This window comes from Bidens hawaiensis, unplaced genomic scaffold, assembly GCF_021521415.1.
Source record: "Bidens hawaiensis isolate Kalapana, Puna unplaced genomic scaffold, B.hawaiensis_p1.1 tig00018048_1, whole genome shotgun sequence".
Taxonomy (NCBI): domain Eukaryota; kingdom Viridiplantae; phylum Streptophyta; class Magnoliopsida; order Asterales; family Asteraceae; genus Bidens; species Bidens hawaiensis.
The window spans coordinates 231,332-251,314 of NW_027492727.1; the positions used below are offsets into that span (position 1 = coordinate 231,332).

The 19,983-nt window shown below is 34.2% G+C and overlaps 2 protein-coding genes and 1 pseudogene across 3 annotated transcripts; 1 reads left to right on the plus strand and 2 right to left on the minus strand.

Annotated features, from left to right (window-relative positions):
* Window positions 1-12: 12 nt before the first annotated feature.
* LOC143555333 (protein HHL1, chloroplastic-like) lies at window positions 13-6,250 on the minus strand. Its single transcript, XM_077044899.1, has 6 exons — window positions 5,957-6,250; window positions 4,048-4,185; window positions 3,057-3,143; window positions 2,166-2,213; window positions 1,915-2,048; window positions 13-264 (listed from the first exon to the last, which is right to left on the minus strand). The coding sequence occupies exons 1-6, from the start codon at window positions 6,233-6,235 to the stop codon at window positions 252-254; spliced, it is 699 nt and encodes a 232-aa protein (XP_076901014.1). The 5' UTR covers window positions 6,236-6,250; the 3' UTR covers window positions 13-251.
* A 2,808-nt stretch (window positions 6,251-9,058) lies between these two features.
* On the minus strand, window positions 9,059-12,996 carry LOC143555354 (serine/threonine protein phosphatase 2A 57 kDa regulatory subunit B' theta isoform-like; annotated as a pseudogene). The gene is made up of 2 exons (XR_013139185.1): window positions 11,044-12,996; window positions 9,059-9,612 (listed from the first exon to the last, which is right to left on the minus strand). The product of XR_013139185.1 is annotated as a serine/threonine protein phosphatase 2A 57 kDa regulatory subunit B' theta isoform-like (transcript).
* A 3,760-nt stretch (window positions 12,997-16,756) lies between these two features.
* LOC143555334 (F-box protein SKIP14-like) lies at window positions 16,757-18,938 on the plus strand. The gene is made up of 2 exons (XM_077044901.1): window positions 16,757-17,895; window positions 18,266-18,938. The coding sequence occupies exons 1-2, from the start codon at window positions 17,176-17,178 to the stop codon at window positions 18,731-18,733; spliced, it is 1,188 nt and encodes a 395-aa protein (XP_076901016.1). The 5' UTR covers window positions 16,757-17,175; the 3' UTR covers window positions 18,734-18,938.
* Window positions 18,939-19,983: the final 1,045 nt, after the last annotated feature.

The following is a 19,983-nucleotide window of genomic DNA, read 5'->3' on the forward strand; positions in this document are numbered from 1 at the left end:
ACCAGCAATAAAGAAAAAAGAATAAACTACTAGTCTCGTATACATTCGCTTGTACGAAAGAAATAATGATATGACGTTCAACGGCGACACAACAAACATTATGTACTATTAACAATAAACCGCAAGCATTGGTCTAAATAACACAAATTTAAAGCAACAATATTCAGAAAAATTTCAGGTTTAAAACCTGTTTTTTTATATTTTGTTAATAACCTGGTACACTGAATCCATGTATCCTTTCTCCTTCATATTCAGCTTTTAACCCTGTCAAGTATCAACGAGTGGCGGTTAAAAAAACATGTTTTTGACCGTTTACTTGTGAAGAGTAAACTACACTTTTCGTTCTTTATGTATATTGAAAGTTTTACTTTTCGTCCTTAAACTAAAGAAATTACAACTTACAAGTAACTTCCTTTATGTTTGAGTTTTGTAACATATATTGTCCTTTTTGAGTAGGGGTGTAAACGAGCCGAGCCCGAGCTCGCCTAGGCTCAGGCTTGTCTGGTTTTGACTTGCGAGAGCTCGAGCTTGGGTCGTGAGGTGTCTTTTCTAGCTTGGGCTCGGCTTGGTTATTATTTAATAATAATAATAATAATAAATAAACAATAAATTGATTATTATTATTATTATTATTATTATTATTACTACTACTGTTAGTCAAATAATATCACCGATATTATTGACATTTATTATTGGCATTATTGTGTAAATCTTATCTCGTGGTCCTCAAAACGCCAACCATCTCTCGGTCTAGCGCCGAAGCGGAATACCGAGGTGTTGCCAACACCGTAGCCAAACTTAGCTGGATACGTAACCTTCTGCTCGAACTTCATATTCCAGTTAGACATGCATCGATTATTTATTGTGACAATATCTCTGCAGTTTATCTAGCCGACAATCCAGTGCAACATCAACGAACAAAACACATTGAACTTGATATACACTTTGTTCGAGAAAAAGTTCGTCTTGGCGCCGTTAAAGTCCTTCATGTTCCAGCTGACTATCAATATGCAGACATCTTCACCAAGGGGTTACCTAAGCATTTATTTCAACGATTTCGATCCAGTTTATGCCTCCGCTCACCTACGGCTCAAACTGCGGGGTACTGTTAGTCAAATAATATCACCGATATTATTGACATTTATTATTGGCATTATTGTGTAAATCTTTTGTAATCACCTTGTAATTAGGCTTGATTTGTTTACCATAGATAGTCCGTAATTATCTCCTTTCATTGTACTATGTATAGGCCTTTGGCTTCTTGTGTAATTCAAGGGATCATACAGTTTTACAACTACTACTATTATTGATATATTTTGAGAAAAACCTTAAACAAGCCTAAGCTCGACTGCGCAGTGTAAACTTAATATATAGAAGTCCAAAAGAGGTAAAACTTAAAACTATGAAAAACTCGTTAAGGCCCGACCAGCCTAAACGGGCTTCCCATACGACCATACAAAGCTCTAGTTCGGGCTCGGGATCGATAACTAAGCGAGCTTTATTTGAGGCTCGGGCTCGAAAAAGCTAGGCTCATTTCGAGATTTCTATCAATCCGAGCTCGAGTAGCTCGCAAGCGACTCGGCTTGTTTGCACCCCTATTTTCGACTAACGGGCATTAAATTTTTTTTTGATAAGTCCAGTCATGTGCAAAGACTTAACGAACAAACTTAATGCACGTTAGTCTATAGGACAAAATCCCTTACAAAAACGTAAACATAAAGGATGTTTCCTGTAATTTCTTTGGTTTAAGGACGAAGCGAAATTTTTCTCTACTTGTAAAAGTAGTTTTTGAGTCAAACGGGTCGAGGTTAACGCATAGTCGCGTACAGCATACTTTATAGTACATATTATTTATATAAAAGAAGTGTTTAATGAAAAAAACACAAATGTTTTAACCAGAAGGCAGAAACTCACTTGGGTTTGTCACTCGTTTCCTCAGACTCGGCTTCAGTCTTTATATCAGTCAACTTGCCGAATGACTCTTTGGCATCACCGAAGAAATCCACCACTTTATCAAGAACTGTTTTCAGCTCGTCTTTTTGTGGGAGCTTAAAAAATATAAGAATTCGACATCTCAGATCGATTAAACAGGCGGAAACTTAGCTTAATACAAATGTTTGTTAAAAAAATAATAATAATGTAACATATATCATAATTATAAGTACCTCAATTACATCATTGCTTGCAAGTGCTGCTCTTATGTTGGTACCTTCCTGCATAATGAACATGAGAATTAAGATGACAATTTGGTAAACTAACTTAAATACATAGTGGAAGATATTAGCAGGTTAATGCGTAAGTTTAGGGGCGTGCGTGAAACCGAAAAAAAGAAAAAACAAACCGAAACAAAAACTGATGGTTTGGTTCTGTGTCTCTGTAAAAAACGAACTCACGGATTTGGTTTTGCATGTAATAAAAATCGAAAAAACCAAACCAAACCGAACCTAAACGAATGTATAGATTTTGATTTTTTTTATTTTTTATTTTAAGTAATTATATGAATTTAATAAATATGTAACTCAAATATTTTAGCCAAATTTTATAATAATCAGCTAGTTTTTAAATACCAAAAAGATTTAAGCCCATATTCATTAGTTTTGGGTAAATATTATTTTTTCGGCCCAAAGTTTTCAAGCTCAAATTACAAAACCGAAAAAACCTAAACCTAACCGAAACCCATACTGAAAATCGAAAAACCGAAACCGAACAGTTTTAAAAACTCAAAAACTGAAGTTTCGGTGTTTGGTTCGGTTTTAGTCAAGGGCGGCTATGAGGTAGGTCGACCACGCGGCCCGACACTTTGATAGGCCCGAATTTTTTATTTTTAAATATTATATATACTTTTTTTGAAAAAAACTATGTATTCTTAATGTTTAAACCCAATTACTTCACTAATTTAACGCCCAATTTTATTTTTGTTTTGCCTTCAACCCAAAAATTTTCACGATTCTTGGAGACAGCCTTTTAGTCCAAAACGACTCAAAACCGAACTGTGCACACCCCTAGGTATGTTACAGTTTTAGTTCTATCTTTATATGTGCTTAAGAATAACATACCACTATTTTGTAACCATATCGGAATTCTGTAGCTGACCGCAACACACGATGCTGTCGAATTGCTGTCTTTTGAACTTCCTTCTCGTCCTATTCGAATTACACACATAAAAATGTAAAAAAAAATAAAAAAGATCCTTTATATATTGATATCAAGAGATTTTTTTTACATTTTATTCAACTACTGTAACATGTCAAGTGCCATTAAATTGTATGGATGAAGTTTGTGACATCAAATGATATAACGATAGTTCATCACATCCGACAAAAACTATAGTGTTCGTTACATTTTTTATGTAATAAACCTTCCATAAACTTGCATGATTTTTGTTATGATACTAGGGGAGTGCATGAAACCGAAAAAACCGAACCGAAACTAAACTAAAATAAAACCGATGGTGTGGTTATAGGTCTTGTAGAAACCAAACTTACGGTTTGGTTTTTGCTTTGCATGTAATAAAAACCGAAAAAACCGAACCTATATAAATTTTCATTTGTTAATATTTTAAGTAATTTATAAGTATTTAATAAATACGTAACTCGAATTTTTTTAGCTCAAGCGTGTAATAATCAATCAGTTAACAATTAACAAAATGATCTATTCCCGAATTCATTATTTTGGGCCCAAAAATTTCAAACTGAAAAAACCGAAACCGAACCAAACTGAAACTGAATTGTTTTAAAAAATTCAAAAACCGAAGAGTTCAACGGGTCGTGCACAGTAACTTATTGACGACAAAGAACTGTAACTTTGTTTTTAGTAGGATCGAGTTTGCCATTCAAAAGGGGGTGGCGGCGCAGCTTGTTGCTCGCTTATCCACCTCTCTATTGTAATTGGATCCTTTTATTTAAATAAAAAATAAAAAAATCTCTATATTTTTTTCAGTAAAAAAAAAATATAACCAAAGTTTCAGTTTTAGGTCCGGTTTTAGCCCAAAACGAAGCGTCTATCAAATCATGTTGAAGAAACTTAACTTATAAATATAAAACTTACTTTATAAATCACTCCTGCAAGATTTCTAGCTAGAGTGTCTTTGTATATATATTTCCCAAGAAAATTATCTTTAGCTGAAATCAGGATCTTTGCTGTTGTGCCACCTGCTACAATACTTACAGGGTACCATAGATAAACCTGCATAACAAGTACAATGTTTTATAACATTATATAATGTAAAAGTATCATGAAGCATATTGTTTGCATGTGAAATTTAAGTTTGTTACACAAAATCAAGACAAAATATTACATACAAACAGGCAGCACATGGATTTTAGCAGCAAAACCTACAAGAATTCGAAAGGGAATAGCGGCGCAGCTTGTTGCTCGCTTACCCATTATCCAGATGTAGCTCGGTTTGTGTTTATAAGTCAAAGTTATAAAACTAAATTCTTTTAAAACGATTAGTAACTTTTTGTGTGTTGTAACTTTATGTAGAAGCACACTATAAAATTAAGTGTTTTTTCTATTTTAATTTGAAATAAATAAAATAATTTTCGAAACGTGCATAAATACAGGTCCGGTTTCATGGCTATCAAATTGTAGGGGTGCAACTGTACAAACAAGCCAAGCCGCTCGAAACAAGTCAAGCCTGAGCCCTGAGGCTCGTTTAGTTATCTGAAAGATTTAACACTTTTCGACTTCTATGTGTTAATTTCACACTACACAGCCGAGCTCCAGCCAAAGTTTGGCTCATTTAAGGTCCTCTGCACACGAGGTCGAGCCTAGGCTCATTAAGGTTTTTCTCGAAGTATATAAAGATAATTAAAGAATAAAGATGCACATAAATTCATTAACAAATAATAAACGTGCCGGACCCGAGCTAGAAAAGGCAACTCACGAGCCATGCTCAAGCTTTAGAAAAAGAGCTCGAAACGAGCCAAGCTCGTTTGCACCCCTACAAAACTGAAACAGGATCGATACAAAGCTCGAAATGAGCTGAGCTTTTTGAGCCCGAGCTCGAGCCTTGTGTGTTTTTTAAATTTGACCTTTTTTAATTTGACCACTTTTGGACGACTACTTATTATTTTCACACTGCACATCCAAACTTTGGCTCGAGCCGAGTTTAGGCTCGTTTAAGATTTACCTAAAAAATATATATAAATAATTAAATGCGCATATAATATACTTAATAAATAATAAAAGACCCGATCTCCGTTAAGTATAACTAGAGCTTGGGCTCGACTCCTTTACACCCCTACGTCTAGAGTTGTAATAATCGAGCGTAGGCAGGATTTATCGCTAGGCTCCCCTAGGCCGATGAATCTTTGCTAATTGGTCCTATTATTGTTAGTCTTACCTAGTTGGCTCAAATCGGGCCAAAGCAATCATTTTTTAAAAAAGAATTTTATTTTTGGAAGGCAATGGGACCTTGGTTTTAACCCGTTAACTCCAGTTATGGGTATGAGTCTCACCAAACCAGATAGCTTTTAAACGGGTTATAACATCACATTATATTAAAAATTAATCTCATCAAATATTTGATATGAAAATCCTGTAAAATAAGGATATACTAAAAATTAATATCTGTTTTTTAAAGATATTATATATAATTAAGAAACAATTTTATAGTAAAAAAAAGCAAGTCACGGGTCTCACCAAACCAAAATAACATCTCATTTATTTGTGAAACTCTTTATTATCAAAGCTTGAGTATATTATTAACTTCCTTACAATAAATAAAATTAAAATCATAAAAAGTATATAAATATTAGAAACTAATAATGTAAAACATCATCGTAACACGGGAGATAAAAGCTAGTAAATCACAAATAACAATTGAGCCAAGCTTGAGCCCTGGTAAGTAAAAACGAGCCTGGTCGAGCTTGGGCCGGGCTCGGTTACACAATTATTTAATTAAAGCAAGTTAACAAGAGAGTATAATAATAATAAATAAATAAATACTAACATTAGCCATACGGATAAAAATAACGAATCTAGGATTCCCATCATCTTCAATCTTTGGCAAAGCCGGCATAGGCCGTTGAAACTGGCGGTTTTGCATGCCGCGTTTGCCTTTAGCTTCAACCGCCACTAAAAGTCTCTTGGTCGGTTGTTGTTTGCGATGAATTTGCGACGAAGAAAACAACGAGTGTCTGATTGAATTGGAATCATCAGTTGGTTTAAGAGTTTTGGAAGACAGTGTTTGAAGGAGTGTGTGTGAGTTCAAAGACATACAAACCTCCATTGTTGTTGGTGTGTTAAGCTAAAGCTAAAGCTAAAGCTAAGCTATCAGAACTTGAACTATGTGAAGGACATCTTATCCAATATGTTTTTTTGATAAATGAATGTTGTACACGTGGAACCATCAAGTGCTCACCCTATTTTTTTCTTTTCTTTTTCTTTTATGTTAAAAGAATCTTTCAAATGGGTTACTGGCTAAATTCATCATGTCTGGATCGTGTTTTGATCTGGGGAAAAACATTCACCTAAGGGCAATGTATGTGAACAGTCATCTAAAACACGACAGTGCGGTGATATAAAACTTTTTTAGTTATAGAATCTAACTAGGGGTGAGCAGAAAACCGAATTAACCGAACCGAAACAGAATAACCGAAAAAACAGAACTGAAGCATTAGCTGATGGTTAATTTTTTAGTTTCTGAGAAATCGATTTTTGGGTTTAGGTTCGATTATCCATTAAAAAAAACGAACCGAACCGATGAATCGAGCCTATGTTTTCTACGTGATTTTTTTAAATGTTATGACCGGAAACAAAAGACCAAAAGAATCTACCATTGACGGTGATGAAGATTATGTAGATGATGAAGATTGGATCTAAACTTTGATAATGAATAAGATAATGAATGAATATTTGAGCCAAACTTTTAGTTTTTTTTGATTAAAAATTTTGTTGAATTCTAAACTCTATTACTCAAACAACTTTGTATTTGTTTGGTTCCACATAACTTTGCTTATTTTTGTATTTTGAATTCAATATATATGAGGTACTCTATTTTTTGAATTCTTTTTTTTTTGTAATGTCTACTCACAATTAAAAAACCGAAAATAACCGAAAACCGATCGGTTGGTATTCAAAAATAATCGATAGCTTCGGTTTGGGTTTCATCCAATAACTGAACCGAACTGTGCTCACCCCTAAACATAACTAATGAAGTCACCTACTCGCGGAGTCTTTCAACATCACCTTGGTATGGTTGAAGCTAAATCCTGGTGGTAGAAATCGAACATGGGTTACATTAAACACTTGCTAACCTAAATAAATATTATTGGAATTTCTATGATAGTAATAATTTATAACCAGTGATTTCCCTGAATTTATTCGTTTTGCGACGGTAAGTTTAAATGAATTTGGTCGGTATCGGTTGTTTGTTACATCAGTAAAATTGGGCATTGTTGGTAAAACCCAAGCCTTATTGGTAAAACCCAAGTGTTATGTCAGCGTGTCAACACAAATTCGATAAGTATCAGTTACATTCATTACAGTATAAACAACATTTAAAAAAAAGCATAATACATGTATCTTGCCTAAAAAAATAACAAAACCGATGGAACTTTGCAGCATCAAATTTGGAAATTATTTATGTAATAACTAATAATTATAATTTCAGATAATTCACGTATAATTTACTATTTTATTTAAATTATTAGACGGCAGTAACTAACTGTAGAGCCTATGCATCTACTATTAGGCATCTCCATAGCTAGATCGATTTTTGGCTTGTTTAGAATAGACAACATGATAAGGACACGTGTCTTCATCGGGTTGTGTCAACTAATACTGAAAGAGATGTCGAATATGCTTATGTGGCCATTTTTTTTTGTTGGGTGTCTATTTTACTGAGACATTAGAGATGGCACTTTGACAACAATATAAATATAAAAGTTAGATTTTATTTGGTTACTTTGTTAGGAAAAATTACGATTTATCGTTCGAATAATTAAAATTTAATTTGCATTTTTATGAACATATATATAATTTCATGTAGCTATATCGAATATTTGTTTTCTCTCATGTACTAACAGTTTACATACAAAAAACGGATTTGTTCAATTTTAACCAAGCCAATTATTGCTCATACTTGAAAATGTATTTTGACGGTTCAATTCAAGTCATGATATGATATGAAGTATGTCTATACTATAGATAATATTTTTGACACAATTAAATATATGACTCGTATTCAAATTCACTTTGTTCAACTAGTGAACTCAAAATCATACACCACATCAAATCTGTACGAACAACACCCTATAAAAAACCTATTTATTAAAGTGGCAATAGTTAAAAAATGCGAACACCACCATGCATTTTAATAATCCATAGGAACATGAATATCAAAATGTCAAATTGAATGGCTCGATAATCCCTCTACCATGAAAAAGTCAAGATTTGCATTTATTTTGTACTAAAATTGTTATCCTATGTAACATATATTTTATAATCATAAATTCATAATGGTTATTATCAATTCAATTGAGAATAATAATAATAATAATAAATACTTGTTTGACTTCATATTATATATACCTAAAATATATTTTAAACCAACATATGTATTATTAACCTTATTTATTATTTATATATCTAGGAGCCCTCATAAAAAAAACTTAAGTTTTACCCGTTAAAAACGTAATTCAGATAGTCAGACCTTGCTTAAAATTCAGTCTAAATTGAAATTTATCTAAGAACAAACATAAACTTGATTAGACTCACGGATCTAGACGAACTTGCTACCTATGTAATCGTAATATCATGTATATGATACAATACAAAAAATAATGTATACAGTATTGATAAATTATTATACATAATATGCATCATAAAAATCACCCTTAAAATTAATCGTAAACAAGTCAAGCTCGAGCCCATTAAATAATTCACAAGCCAAGTTTACATACAAGACTGAAAATTAATTAACCTTAAACCTGAATTATTTTAAGTTAAACAAGCCAAACATAATCGAGCTTAAAAATCGGCACGACTCGTTTAAATCACTCCCCCCCCCCCCCCCCAAAAAAAAAAAAATAATAATAATAATAATAATAATAATAATAATAAAATGATCAAATCAAAAGACTGATTGAACATAGCAAAAAAGCCGAAAACTTGCTCAAAATACATTTCTTTAGCTAGTTAATCATCACACTAAATTTAACACATTGTCACCCTAAACACAAACACCAACAGAAATATACAAAAACTATGTTTAGCTTTTCTAACTGGAATTACAAAAGCTTGAATCTTTACCCAATTTCTGCCCGAACCCGACTCCTAATTCACAAGAACTGCTTCATTACCTGAAGCTTTATCTGCAGCCATTTCTTCTAACCGTTTCCAGGTGGATTCACGTCTCGCGTTGACTTTTTCTTCCTTCGCTTCCTCTTCTTGAAAGTTGAGTAAACACTCATTGAACAAATCCGGGTCAAGGTCAAAGAAGATTTTCCGAACGTTTAAAGTCAAACTATGCACTGCGGGATTCCAATGGTGCCTCCCGTTTCTTTCGAGTGCTGGAAAGATTAATGGTAATATTACTTTGCGGTTTTGCCTGATCAAACTCTCAATGTGATTGTTGTTCCAAAAGAAAAGAGCTCTTTCTGCCACCTAAAAAAAAAGTATTCACTTATTTCAGTCATTCGAACACGCATTTGACCAAGAATACTTATGTGGTCATGAGGAAATATCAAATCTACCCTTCAAGATAAAAAAGTTTTAATTTTTTTCAAGAATTACCCTCAATGGTAAATTTTGGAAAATGAGCATCTTCTTATCATCGTAAATCTATAAATCTATAAATTTTAACACCAGAAACTACACAACTCGATAAAAAGACTTGATTTAAAAAAATCTTGAATCGAGTCACATTCGAACACACATTTGACCAAGAATACTTATGTGGTCATGAGGAAATCTTGAAATGAGTCATTCGGACACGCATTTGACCAAGAGTATTTATGTGGTCATGAGGAAATATCAAATCTACCTTCAATATAATAAAGTTTTGAATTTTATTTTTTTTCAAGAATTACCCTCAATGGTAGCATCTTCTTATCATTATAAATCTATAATCTTTAACACGGGAAACAACACAAGTCGATAAAAAGCATTGATTTAAGAAATCTTGAATTGGGAAATTAGAATAGGCATTTGCTTAAAAATAAAAAATTTATATGTGATTATAAAAAGTACCAAATTTACCCTTCAACCGGACAATGTCAACAAGTGAACTTCTATCATTTTTCAAGAACTACCGTCAAGTCGTCAATGGTTTATTTGTGGTAAATGAGGACTTATTACCATCATTCAAGAAATCTTAAAGTCACTTCAAACAAAAGGATTTGCAGAAGTTAGAATATACCAAATATACCCTTCAACACAACAACACTAATAAAGCTTCAAGTTTTTTATCAGGGTATATGAGAATCTCACCACCAATCACTAATCTATAGGCCTGTAAACGAACCGAACGTTCGGTGAACTGTTCATGAACTATTCGACGGGAAGCTCGTTTACTTAATAAACGAACGAACATGAACACATGTTTCGTTCATTCATTTATGTACGTTTATTAATGTTCATTTGTGTCCATATATGTTCGTTCATGTTTGTTTGTGTTCATTTATGTTTATATATCTTTGTTCAGTTATGTTCTTTTATTTTCGTCAACTGTTTGTTTAATGAACATTAACGAACACGAGCATGTTCATTTTTTAAATAAACGGACACTAACACAAAATATGTGTTCGATTAAGTGTTCATGTCCGTGTTCATTTTAAGCTAAATGAACGAACATGAACATGCCCTTGTTCGTATTCGTTCGGTTCGTTTACAGGCCTACTAATCTATAATATTCAACACCAGAATGAACAAATGTAAAAAAGATAGGGAGCCCGGATATTGTCTAAAGGGTATATCAGCTTTAGCAAGAAAACGAAAACCAATTATTGAGCTACGTGTAAAATTACCAAAATATCCCTTCCTCTAAACAACTAACCATATAATTCCTCAAGTAACAAAAAATGATTTTAAAAATACCTGAAAATGCAAACTGTTCAAGCAACGGGCGATTTGTTTAAACAAAGGCACCATACACCGATGAAACTCCGGTTGTTGCGTTGTTTCAAGAACCTCTTCCAACTCACCTAAAAACATAATCTCTTTCGAACTATTCGTCACCGGCCAATACTTTAACAAACCCCTAATCACCATATAAGCCAATTTGCAATCTTTTTCAACAAACTGCGTAATGCAATACGATAACTGCTGATGATACATCGCTAAACATTTCGGTTTATGCAACGGGATCAACACCCTAGCAAGAAACAGCTTGTGTTCTTCCTTCAAAGGCAAAGCGAACCCGTTAACGATACTTCCTAAAATCTCCAAAAGCTCAGCAATCCGTTATGTTTCTCGGTCTCTAAAACAAATCTGTAAAATATATTGTTCATAGACTTCCTGATAAACGGCCGATGTACCATAAATTTACCATACACCCTATGAAGAATCGTCTTTAAATACTCGCGTTCTCGAGGATCTTCAGAATCAAACAAGTCTAATAACTTGAGAACAAAGTAATGATCAATGAACTTTTTTGCAACTTTTGCGTCGGCTTCAGGCGATGCAATAAACCTAAGTAGAAGCTCGTAAACTATTTGCAAATGCGGCCACGATGGATCCATTGATGGTTCTTCGTCTTCTACATCATAAGATTCCAAGACTTTGCAGTCACGCGGTTGCGGCGTGAGCTCTCGAAACAAATTTGCAGACACCATTTTCACAAACTCTTGCATAACAGATTCCGTGAACTTAACATTACTAGACGCCACAAAATCGACTAATTCTAATAAAGTTTGCCGCTTTATCTCTTTTTCTTTTAGGTGTTTCGTCGGGTCGTTAAAATCAAAGATTACAGAGCACATAACTACTTTCTTGATGAACAAATTCTGTTTTTCAGCGGTGGGAACATCTCGAAAACTCGGTAAAGATTCATAAGAAACACTTACAGGTCCGCCATTACGAAAATGTGTTTCGTTCGGATTGAATCTGGTGTTCAACGGCGCCGAAATATCCGAATTCACAAGCTTTCTTGAATTCCCACTTGCTAAATCACTTCTTTTTGAACTCGAAGAAATGAAATTCGGGTTTTGGGTACCTAAAGATTCTTGATTCTTGGATGATTTTGACTGTTTCCTGGAAACCTTACTGAGAATTTGCTTGATCATGTTAAAAGATTGAAACTTTACAAGAAATCCAATCAAGAAACACTTAAAGATTGAAACTTTACAAGAAATCAATCAAGAAACACTTAAAGATTGAAACTTTACAAGAATCCAATCAAGAAACACTCAAAACCCTAAAATCCCAATTTAAATTCTAACTCAAATCATAAAAAAAACTATTCCAAGATTATTAATTTTATAAATAAGGAAAACTCTTTTTCAAGAAACACTCAAAACCCTAAAATCCCAATTCTAATTCCAACCCAAATCATAAAAATTATAAATATTATAAATAAAACAAAATTCTTGTCAAATAATATTACAACACACACCAAACACACAAAAACAAATCTGAACTGTACATCAAACACCCATTAATCTGAATCAAACCCAAACAAACACCCCCCAAAACCATCAATGTACTTTTTTTCAAAATCTCCCACATCAGCTTATTATTATTATTTCTTGAATTTTTTTTTTTTTTGAAAGATTCAGGCTTTTGATATTGACACCAAAAACCCACTTGGAAATTAACAATCTTGGGACTTGAAAGTGGAGATAAAGGGCAAAAATCTACCAAAATAAACTGTTAAAAAGTAGAATTTTATTATTATTATTATTTAATATCTTGTGTGAGATGGACAGATGGATAAAAAGTAAACTCACCACACCACAAGAATCCTTCTTTACTTTTGTTCACACTTTATTTTAGGAATAACTGAAAAGATAAAAAGGAATCAAGTTTATGTGTGGAAAGATTGGAAACTAGGTTATGAAGAAGAACATAGGTTGAAGAAAATATAGAGAATTTGATATTTATTTAAATTTATTTTGTTTTATTATTTTTGTAGTGTATTTGTTTTATTAATTCCAACTATCGAGATTTAATCGATGTTAGTTTCAACTAACGAATTGACTGCTGGAGTCTTATAGTTTAATGTATTTATTTCCAACGACTCACTAACAGAATATTAACACCGTTAGCTGCAGGTTGAAGAAAATATGAAAATATAAGGAATTTGTTATTTATTTAATTTTATTTTGTTTTATTATTTTTATGGTGTATTTGGTTTATTAATCTCTGGCTCTCAGCTATTATCTTTTAGTCGATGTCGGTCTCAACTAATTAATTGGTTGCTTACGGTCTCATTTTTTAATGCATTTCTTCTCAACAGTTAGCGACTAACAGATACCTAACACCGTTAGTTGCATATCGCCAGAAACTCACATTTTTTTTCTGGAAAACTCGGCATTTTTGTCTTAAACATCTTTGTAACATTGGATCAGACATTTATGAACATTTTCCAAGTAAAAGCCTCAATTATTGTGGTCGTGAAACCCCAAAAACATCGTCGAATCGGTTGGTGGTGGTCAAGTGGTGATGATTGGTTGATGGTGAGTCAGTCGGTGGTCAGATTGAGTTTTCAGGGAAAAAACATGACGTTTCTGGTCAAAAACGTTTTTCTGACGACATGCAAGTAACAAACTAGGATTTGGTTAGTCACTGACCTTTGGGAATAAATTCGTTACAAGACGGAACCGACACAGTCAATTCGTTAGAAAGAACCTTTCAGCGTCACAAAAAATGATATTTGGGGATTAATAAAACCAATGAACATATTATTATTATTGTTTATTTATTTGTTTATTTTTTTGGGTGGGGGGAGGGGGGTTGGATGAAAATATCTGGAAACCTACCTAACAAGAAAGACCAGGCCACCCCCATATTTTATGTAATGTTGTACTAATGTATGTGTTTTTCTATGTCTGCTTTGGCCTTTTCCTTAGTGGTTGTTTCTTGACTCTCTTTTTGGTAATTTTGGGATTTGATGATAATAGTTTTCTATTGCTTGGTTGAAGGTTAATGATGTATTGATGTGTGTTACATAATTATTAATTATTATAGTTTATAGTTTGTATAGTAATTTATTTCCTTGATGCTGAATTTAATAAATATAGATGGTAAAAGTTGTTACTGATTTTTTTTGTATAATATATAATTATTAAAGATATATTACAATTTCAGTTCGAAAAACATAGTTCTAAAATCACTTACGGTATTACTGTAAGAATATGTGTAATGGTTTAATTAAAAAGTGAAAACAAACGTCACTATCATATAACTTTTGGCTTTTCAATAAATTTTCACTAAAATTCACAATGATTTAACTGAAAACACAGTTATTCTTTATATTATAAAAATGTGTGTTGGGTAGTTTTATTAGTTAGAAAAGTTGTGGACCCACGTCCAAGCCCCTTGCGCCTATTACCCCCTTGATGCCTAAGGGGCACAAGCCCTCGGCGAGTTGGTGCCTATGGTGAATGGTTTCATGGGTTAAGTTAAGGCCAGGTCTAAAAACATTGGTTATAAAAAAAACAAATGTGAATAGTGTCTTTTCAAATCAGTTTAATTACACCATTCCAAAGACATGTACATGTCCCTTTTGTATATAAATGGTGACAAAACTTAAATAGATACAAATCATTAAAGTCAAAAAGCTAATGATGTAGCGGTAGGGAAAAAAATATGATGTTTAAAATGATTCTGGTTTAATTAATGTTCCCACTATTTAATTTTGGCGATACATGGTAATGATAGAAGACTAGGTAAATAGTGGGTGATTGCTAGTTCAATCTTTGAATTGAGCAAGTTTTACCCAGGGTCAGCCCGTGGATTAGCAAAATCAGGCAACAGCTTTAGACTCATACTAAATTAAGGCTTTCGAATGCAACAACAACAAAAAAAACCATTATATATTGATAAAAAACATTATATATTGATATATATTATAATGGACAAAGAGAACTCAAAGTTATTTATTGTCTTTGTGGTAAGCTTGGTTGTTGCTACTTTGTAGGTCCCAAGTTCAAAACTCCTCAGTTTTTTATTTTATTTTTATTTTCATTTTTTCCCAATGGTCATGAAGGGATCACAAAATCTCATTTCGATTTAGGCCTCCAAACTCGTTGAGTCAGCCCTGGTTTTACCTCACCGCATTGTCTTACATTCGGTCAAGTGTTCACGGACGTTGTCCTTTTCCCCGGTTCGGAGACGAGTGTATCCCGACGTGGTTAATTTTGTCAGTAGTGCATTTGAAAGATTCGCTGAACATCAAATATATATATATATAAACTGCAATTTTGCAAATCATTTTTGAATGTTTTAAAGTGTGATTAGATATAGAATAAAAAAAATATATGTTCTGTGATAAATTAAAAAAAGTTCCAATCAAAATGAAAATGTTTTACTAATACGGATACAATTAAGATGACCCACAACACAAATAATTGGCAAATCTTCATGCAAAAAACGTACCAGGAAAATATTAGTGGAAAGCACCATCATGACCAACAACAAATGTACAAACAATCAAAATGAAAATGTTTTACAAACCGACTTTTACATAATCGGTTTCAAACCGAGCTTGTAGAGGTGTCAGGTGTACAAATCGGTTTTAAACTAAAAAGCGATTCTGGTTTAGTCAACAAAAGTTAAAACTGGTTTATGAAACCAGTTCCAAACCTACGGTTTCAATCAATATTCAATACCAAATCGATTTAGTTAACCAGTTTATTTGCTTAACGTATACTAAATTTAAAAACTTTATTATTATTATTATTATACCATACCCGAAATTGTTGTCAAAACCAACGGTGAGAACCAAAAATAGTCACCACTCACCGGTAAAAACTTACCATACAACCTATTATTATTATTATTATTATTATTATTATTATTATTATTATTACCGCTACTACTACTATTATTATTATTATTTACCGGCACCAACCGGTAAAACACAATGACAAACGGTCAAGAGTAAAACCAGATAAACACAAACACAACCAGCCACGTGTCAGTTTCCACCTCATACACTGAATACTTAATACTCGTTTTTAACCCTTCATCTCCTTCTCTCATAAACATAACATAACAACACACACTCTCTCTCTTTCTCTCTCTAAAAACCACTTTCTCTCTCTAGAAATTAACCCCAATTCGACTCTAATTACCCTCCGATTCGCTCAATTGCACCTGCATTAGCCTCCAATTGATCATCAGTATCGTCAATTCCGTTTAATTCTGTTCAATTCCATTCAATTTCGTTCAATTCCGACGTGTTTTTGTGGTTTAATCAGGTTATTATTCGATTGTTATTATGGGTTTGATTTGAGAGTTGTTATCGAATTGTGAAATTAGGGTTTCGTTTGGAATTTGAGAATTAGGGTTTTTTTTTGTGGGTATTATTATTATCATGGCGATGGTATTTGTTGATTTGTTGATTCGTTGATTTGTTGATTTGTGTAGTGTTTTGATTATAATCTGTGTATTATAAATCGTAGTATAAGAAATTGTGAAATTGTGAAATTTTTGGCGGGATTTTTTTATTATTTTGCCCCCAAAAATTAGGGTTTTTTTTTGTTTTGGTTTTTTATATTTTGGGTTTTTTTATACTTAGGGTTTACAGAAGACGTGATCTTCAAGAAAAGCAAAAAAAAGTACAAAAGAAAAAAAAATACGAAAAAAATTTAAAAATTTAGGGTTTGTTATGTCATTTTCTTGGTCTAGGGTTTCGTTGAATTGAATTTGGTCCGGTTTCGCTGATTTCGGTTTCGGGTTTGTTAAGTTTGGGTTCGGTTTCGTTGAGTTTGGTTTCGGTTTCGGTGTAGTTTGGTGTTGTGTTAATAAAGAGTTGTGTTGAAGGCGGAATAGGAGGTGAACGGGTAAACGGGCGACAAGCTGCGCGCTTTTAACGTTTCGTATCGGGAAAGATATTTTTCCAGGGTTTGTTTTGTCATTTTCTTGGTATAGGGTTTCGTTGAATTCGGTTTTGGTTTCGGTTGTGTTAAGAAAGAGTAGTGTTTACGTTGGAATAGAAGTCGAACGGGTAAACGGGCATTTATAGTTTCGTATCGGGAAATATATATTTTTCTGGGGTTATAGAGAATGGCATTGAATTTCTCTCCGCGTCCGATATTTCCGACTCATACGTCGGAAGATAATATTGTTTCGCCGCTGAGAATAGTGAACGGGGAGAAAGTGGGTCACGAGTTTGATAAAAGCGGTTCACCGGAGTCTGTTTCGAAAGATATTATTGATCTGTTGCCATCGGATCCGTTTGGGATGGATATCGATATTAGTGATATTAGTACTACGTTCACCGCCATTACCGGATGGCTAGGTGATTTAGAGCTTGAGTATAGAGATTACATGAGAAACACATATGTGAATCATAAAGAAGATTACGGGTTGTTTGCGGATTTTAGTTTGTTTTTAAACAGTGCGATGAAGTTCCAGTCGATACAGACTGATTTCATGTTCCATGAATATGATTGTAACCGTGTAAATGATGTTGTCGCCACGTGTCGTGACGTAGGAGAACCGCACGATGCGTTTGTTCTAGCGCTTAGTTATTTGGGAACGAAAGATCTTCTTGCGGTGGAGCGTGTTTGTAAATCTTTGTGTGTTACGGTCCATAATGATTCGCTGTTATGGCGGAATCTTTACATTGATCAGCCATTGAATGAGCGGATTACTGATGATGTTCTTGTCGAGTTAACGAACCGTGCTGAGGGTAATCTTCAATGTCTGAGCCTCATTAAATGCCCGAAGATTACGGATGATGGTTTAAGGCGCGTTTTGGAAACGAATCCGAAAATAACCAAGGTAAAATACTTGTTTCAAATATTTTGATGAGTAAACTGCGGTTTCGTCTCTGTGTTTTGTCCAAAATAAATAGTTTCAAATTTGCGGTTTTCGCCCCTGTGGTTTCATTTCACTTGCAATTAAACCCAAATTTATTAACCCCGTTAAGTCTGGGTTTAACGACCTAACTTAACGGGGTTAATGAATTTGGGTTTAATTTCAAGTGAAATGAAACCACAGGGACGAACATCGCAAATTTGAAACTATTGGACTAAAACCGCGTATTTGGACAAACCACGGGGACGAAAACCGCAAACCGAGCAGTTCACTCTATTTTGATTTATATTCTTATCATATATGGTAATAATAATATCTTGTGTTTTTAATGTAGTTATTCATTCCCGGATGCACGCGACTGAGTATCGAGGGTATCTTGAATAATCTGAAGGCGTTTAACGCGAATACCGAAACTGCGGGCATAAAGCAAATAAAAACAGGTGGATTTTATGGGATAACATTAGATCATTATAAAGTGTTGAGTAATTTGTTGGGAATTCAGAAAACTAGTCATGTTCCGAATTATTATCACCGGGCAAACTCGTGTCATCCGTGTGACGATGAGCGCGCTTTAGACGTTGAAATCTGCCCGAGATGTGAGAATTTGAGGCTCGTTTACGACTGTCCGGCTGGCGGTTGTCATCCGAAAGAGCAGTGTAGGGCTTGCATAATATGCATTCCTAGGTGTGCGGAATGCGGGCGGTGTGTGCATAATAGTGAGTATGAGGAGACGTTTTCGTTGGAGTATCTTTGTTCGGAATGTTTGAAACAGTTGCCGGTGTGTGAAGAGTCGCGTGGGTAGGTTGGTGGGGCCCACGTTTGATTGAAAGACGAGAAAGGCTGCGTCGGCCGGTTGGTCGGTTTGTTATTGTTATGCTAACGAGTCCCCTATCGGTTTGTCGGTCGGTCGAATATGAAAAAAAGACGAAAAAGAAAAGTAACGAAAATATGTTTTAAAAAGAGAGGGGGTCGGGATTGCACGCTTGCATGCACGTCGTTAGATTTGTGGGGTCAGTCATGGTTAAAGCATGCGTGTCGTTAGGTTTGCGGGTCAGTGATGACATGGTTAACGTTGGTGTTCGGGGTCGGGTTGGTACTTGTTTACATGAAGAGATGGTCAATGTGGAAGTGGTTCGGGTTCATGATGGTTTGACGTTGTTGATGACTAAAGCGACAAGTGATGATGAGCGCTTGGTTGTGGCTCATTAGGTTTATGCGTGTCCGGGTCTGGTACGAGACTGGCCCGGTTCACTGTGTTTTGTTTTGATGGTACTTGTTTACAAATTGTCTTTTATTTTTTTTACCAAAATGTTTGTTTTGTTTTGTTATGTGACTGTAAAGACTTGTATTTTGTTATGCATTTTGCTTATTGTTGGTACTATTAATTAGTGATTTGAAAGTATATAAGCTAAAGCCATGTAGTGTACAATAGTTAAATATATTGGGTTCAGGTTTCTTACATCACAGTAAAGGTGTAAAAAAACCGGTTTGGACCCGTCAACCTGGTTTATAACCCGACCCACTTCAACAAAAAAGTAGGTTTGAGTCGACCCAGTTTGGACTCAAGCCTAAACCGCGAGTTCGTAGTCTCCTTCCCACAAACTGGTTTAGACCCGATATGATTTGAAAACAATGCTTTAAAGCCGGTTTTTCTTCCCCAAAACTGGTTTGGACTCGACATGATTTGAAAGCACGCTTTAAAACCGTTTTTTTTCTAAAACGGTTTCAGTCTAATGTAATAAAACGGTTTCAGTCTAATGTAAAGCCCTTCGCACCACAATGTCTATTGTGTCTGCTTGATGATAAGTGAAGGCAAAATAGGGGTGTACACTCTTGACTCTTGCATCTAAACTAAAGGTGGAAATGAGTCGAGGCGCTCGTGAGCTGCTCAAGATCGGATCGTGAAAAAGCTCGATTGAGCCGAGCTTAAACGATCTCGAGCTCGAGCTTAAAAGTAAGCTTGTTTTACTAAACGAGCCCGAATCCGAGCTTTCCTTATCAAGCTTGAGCCGGCTCGCGAGCCTTATTGAGTCGGTCATTAATATAACTTAT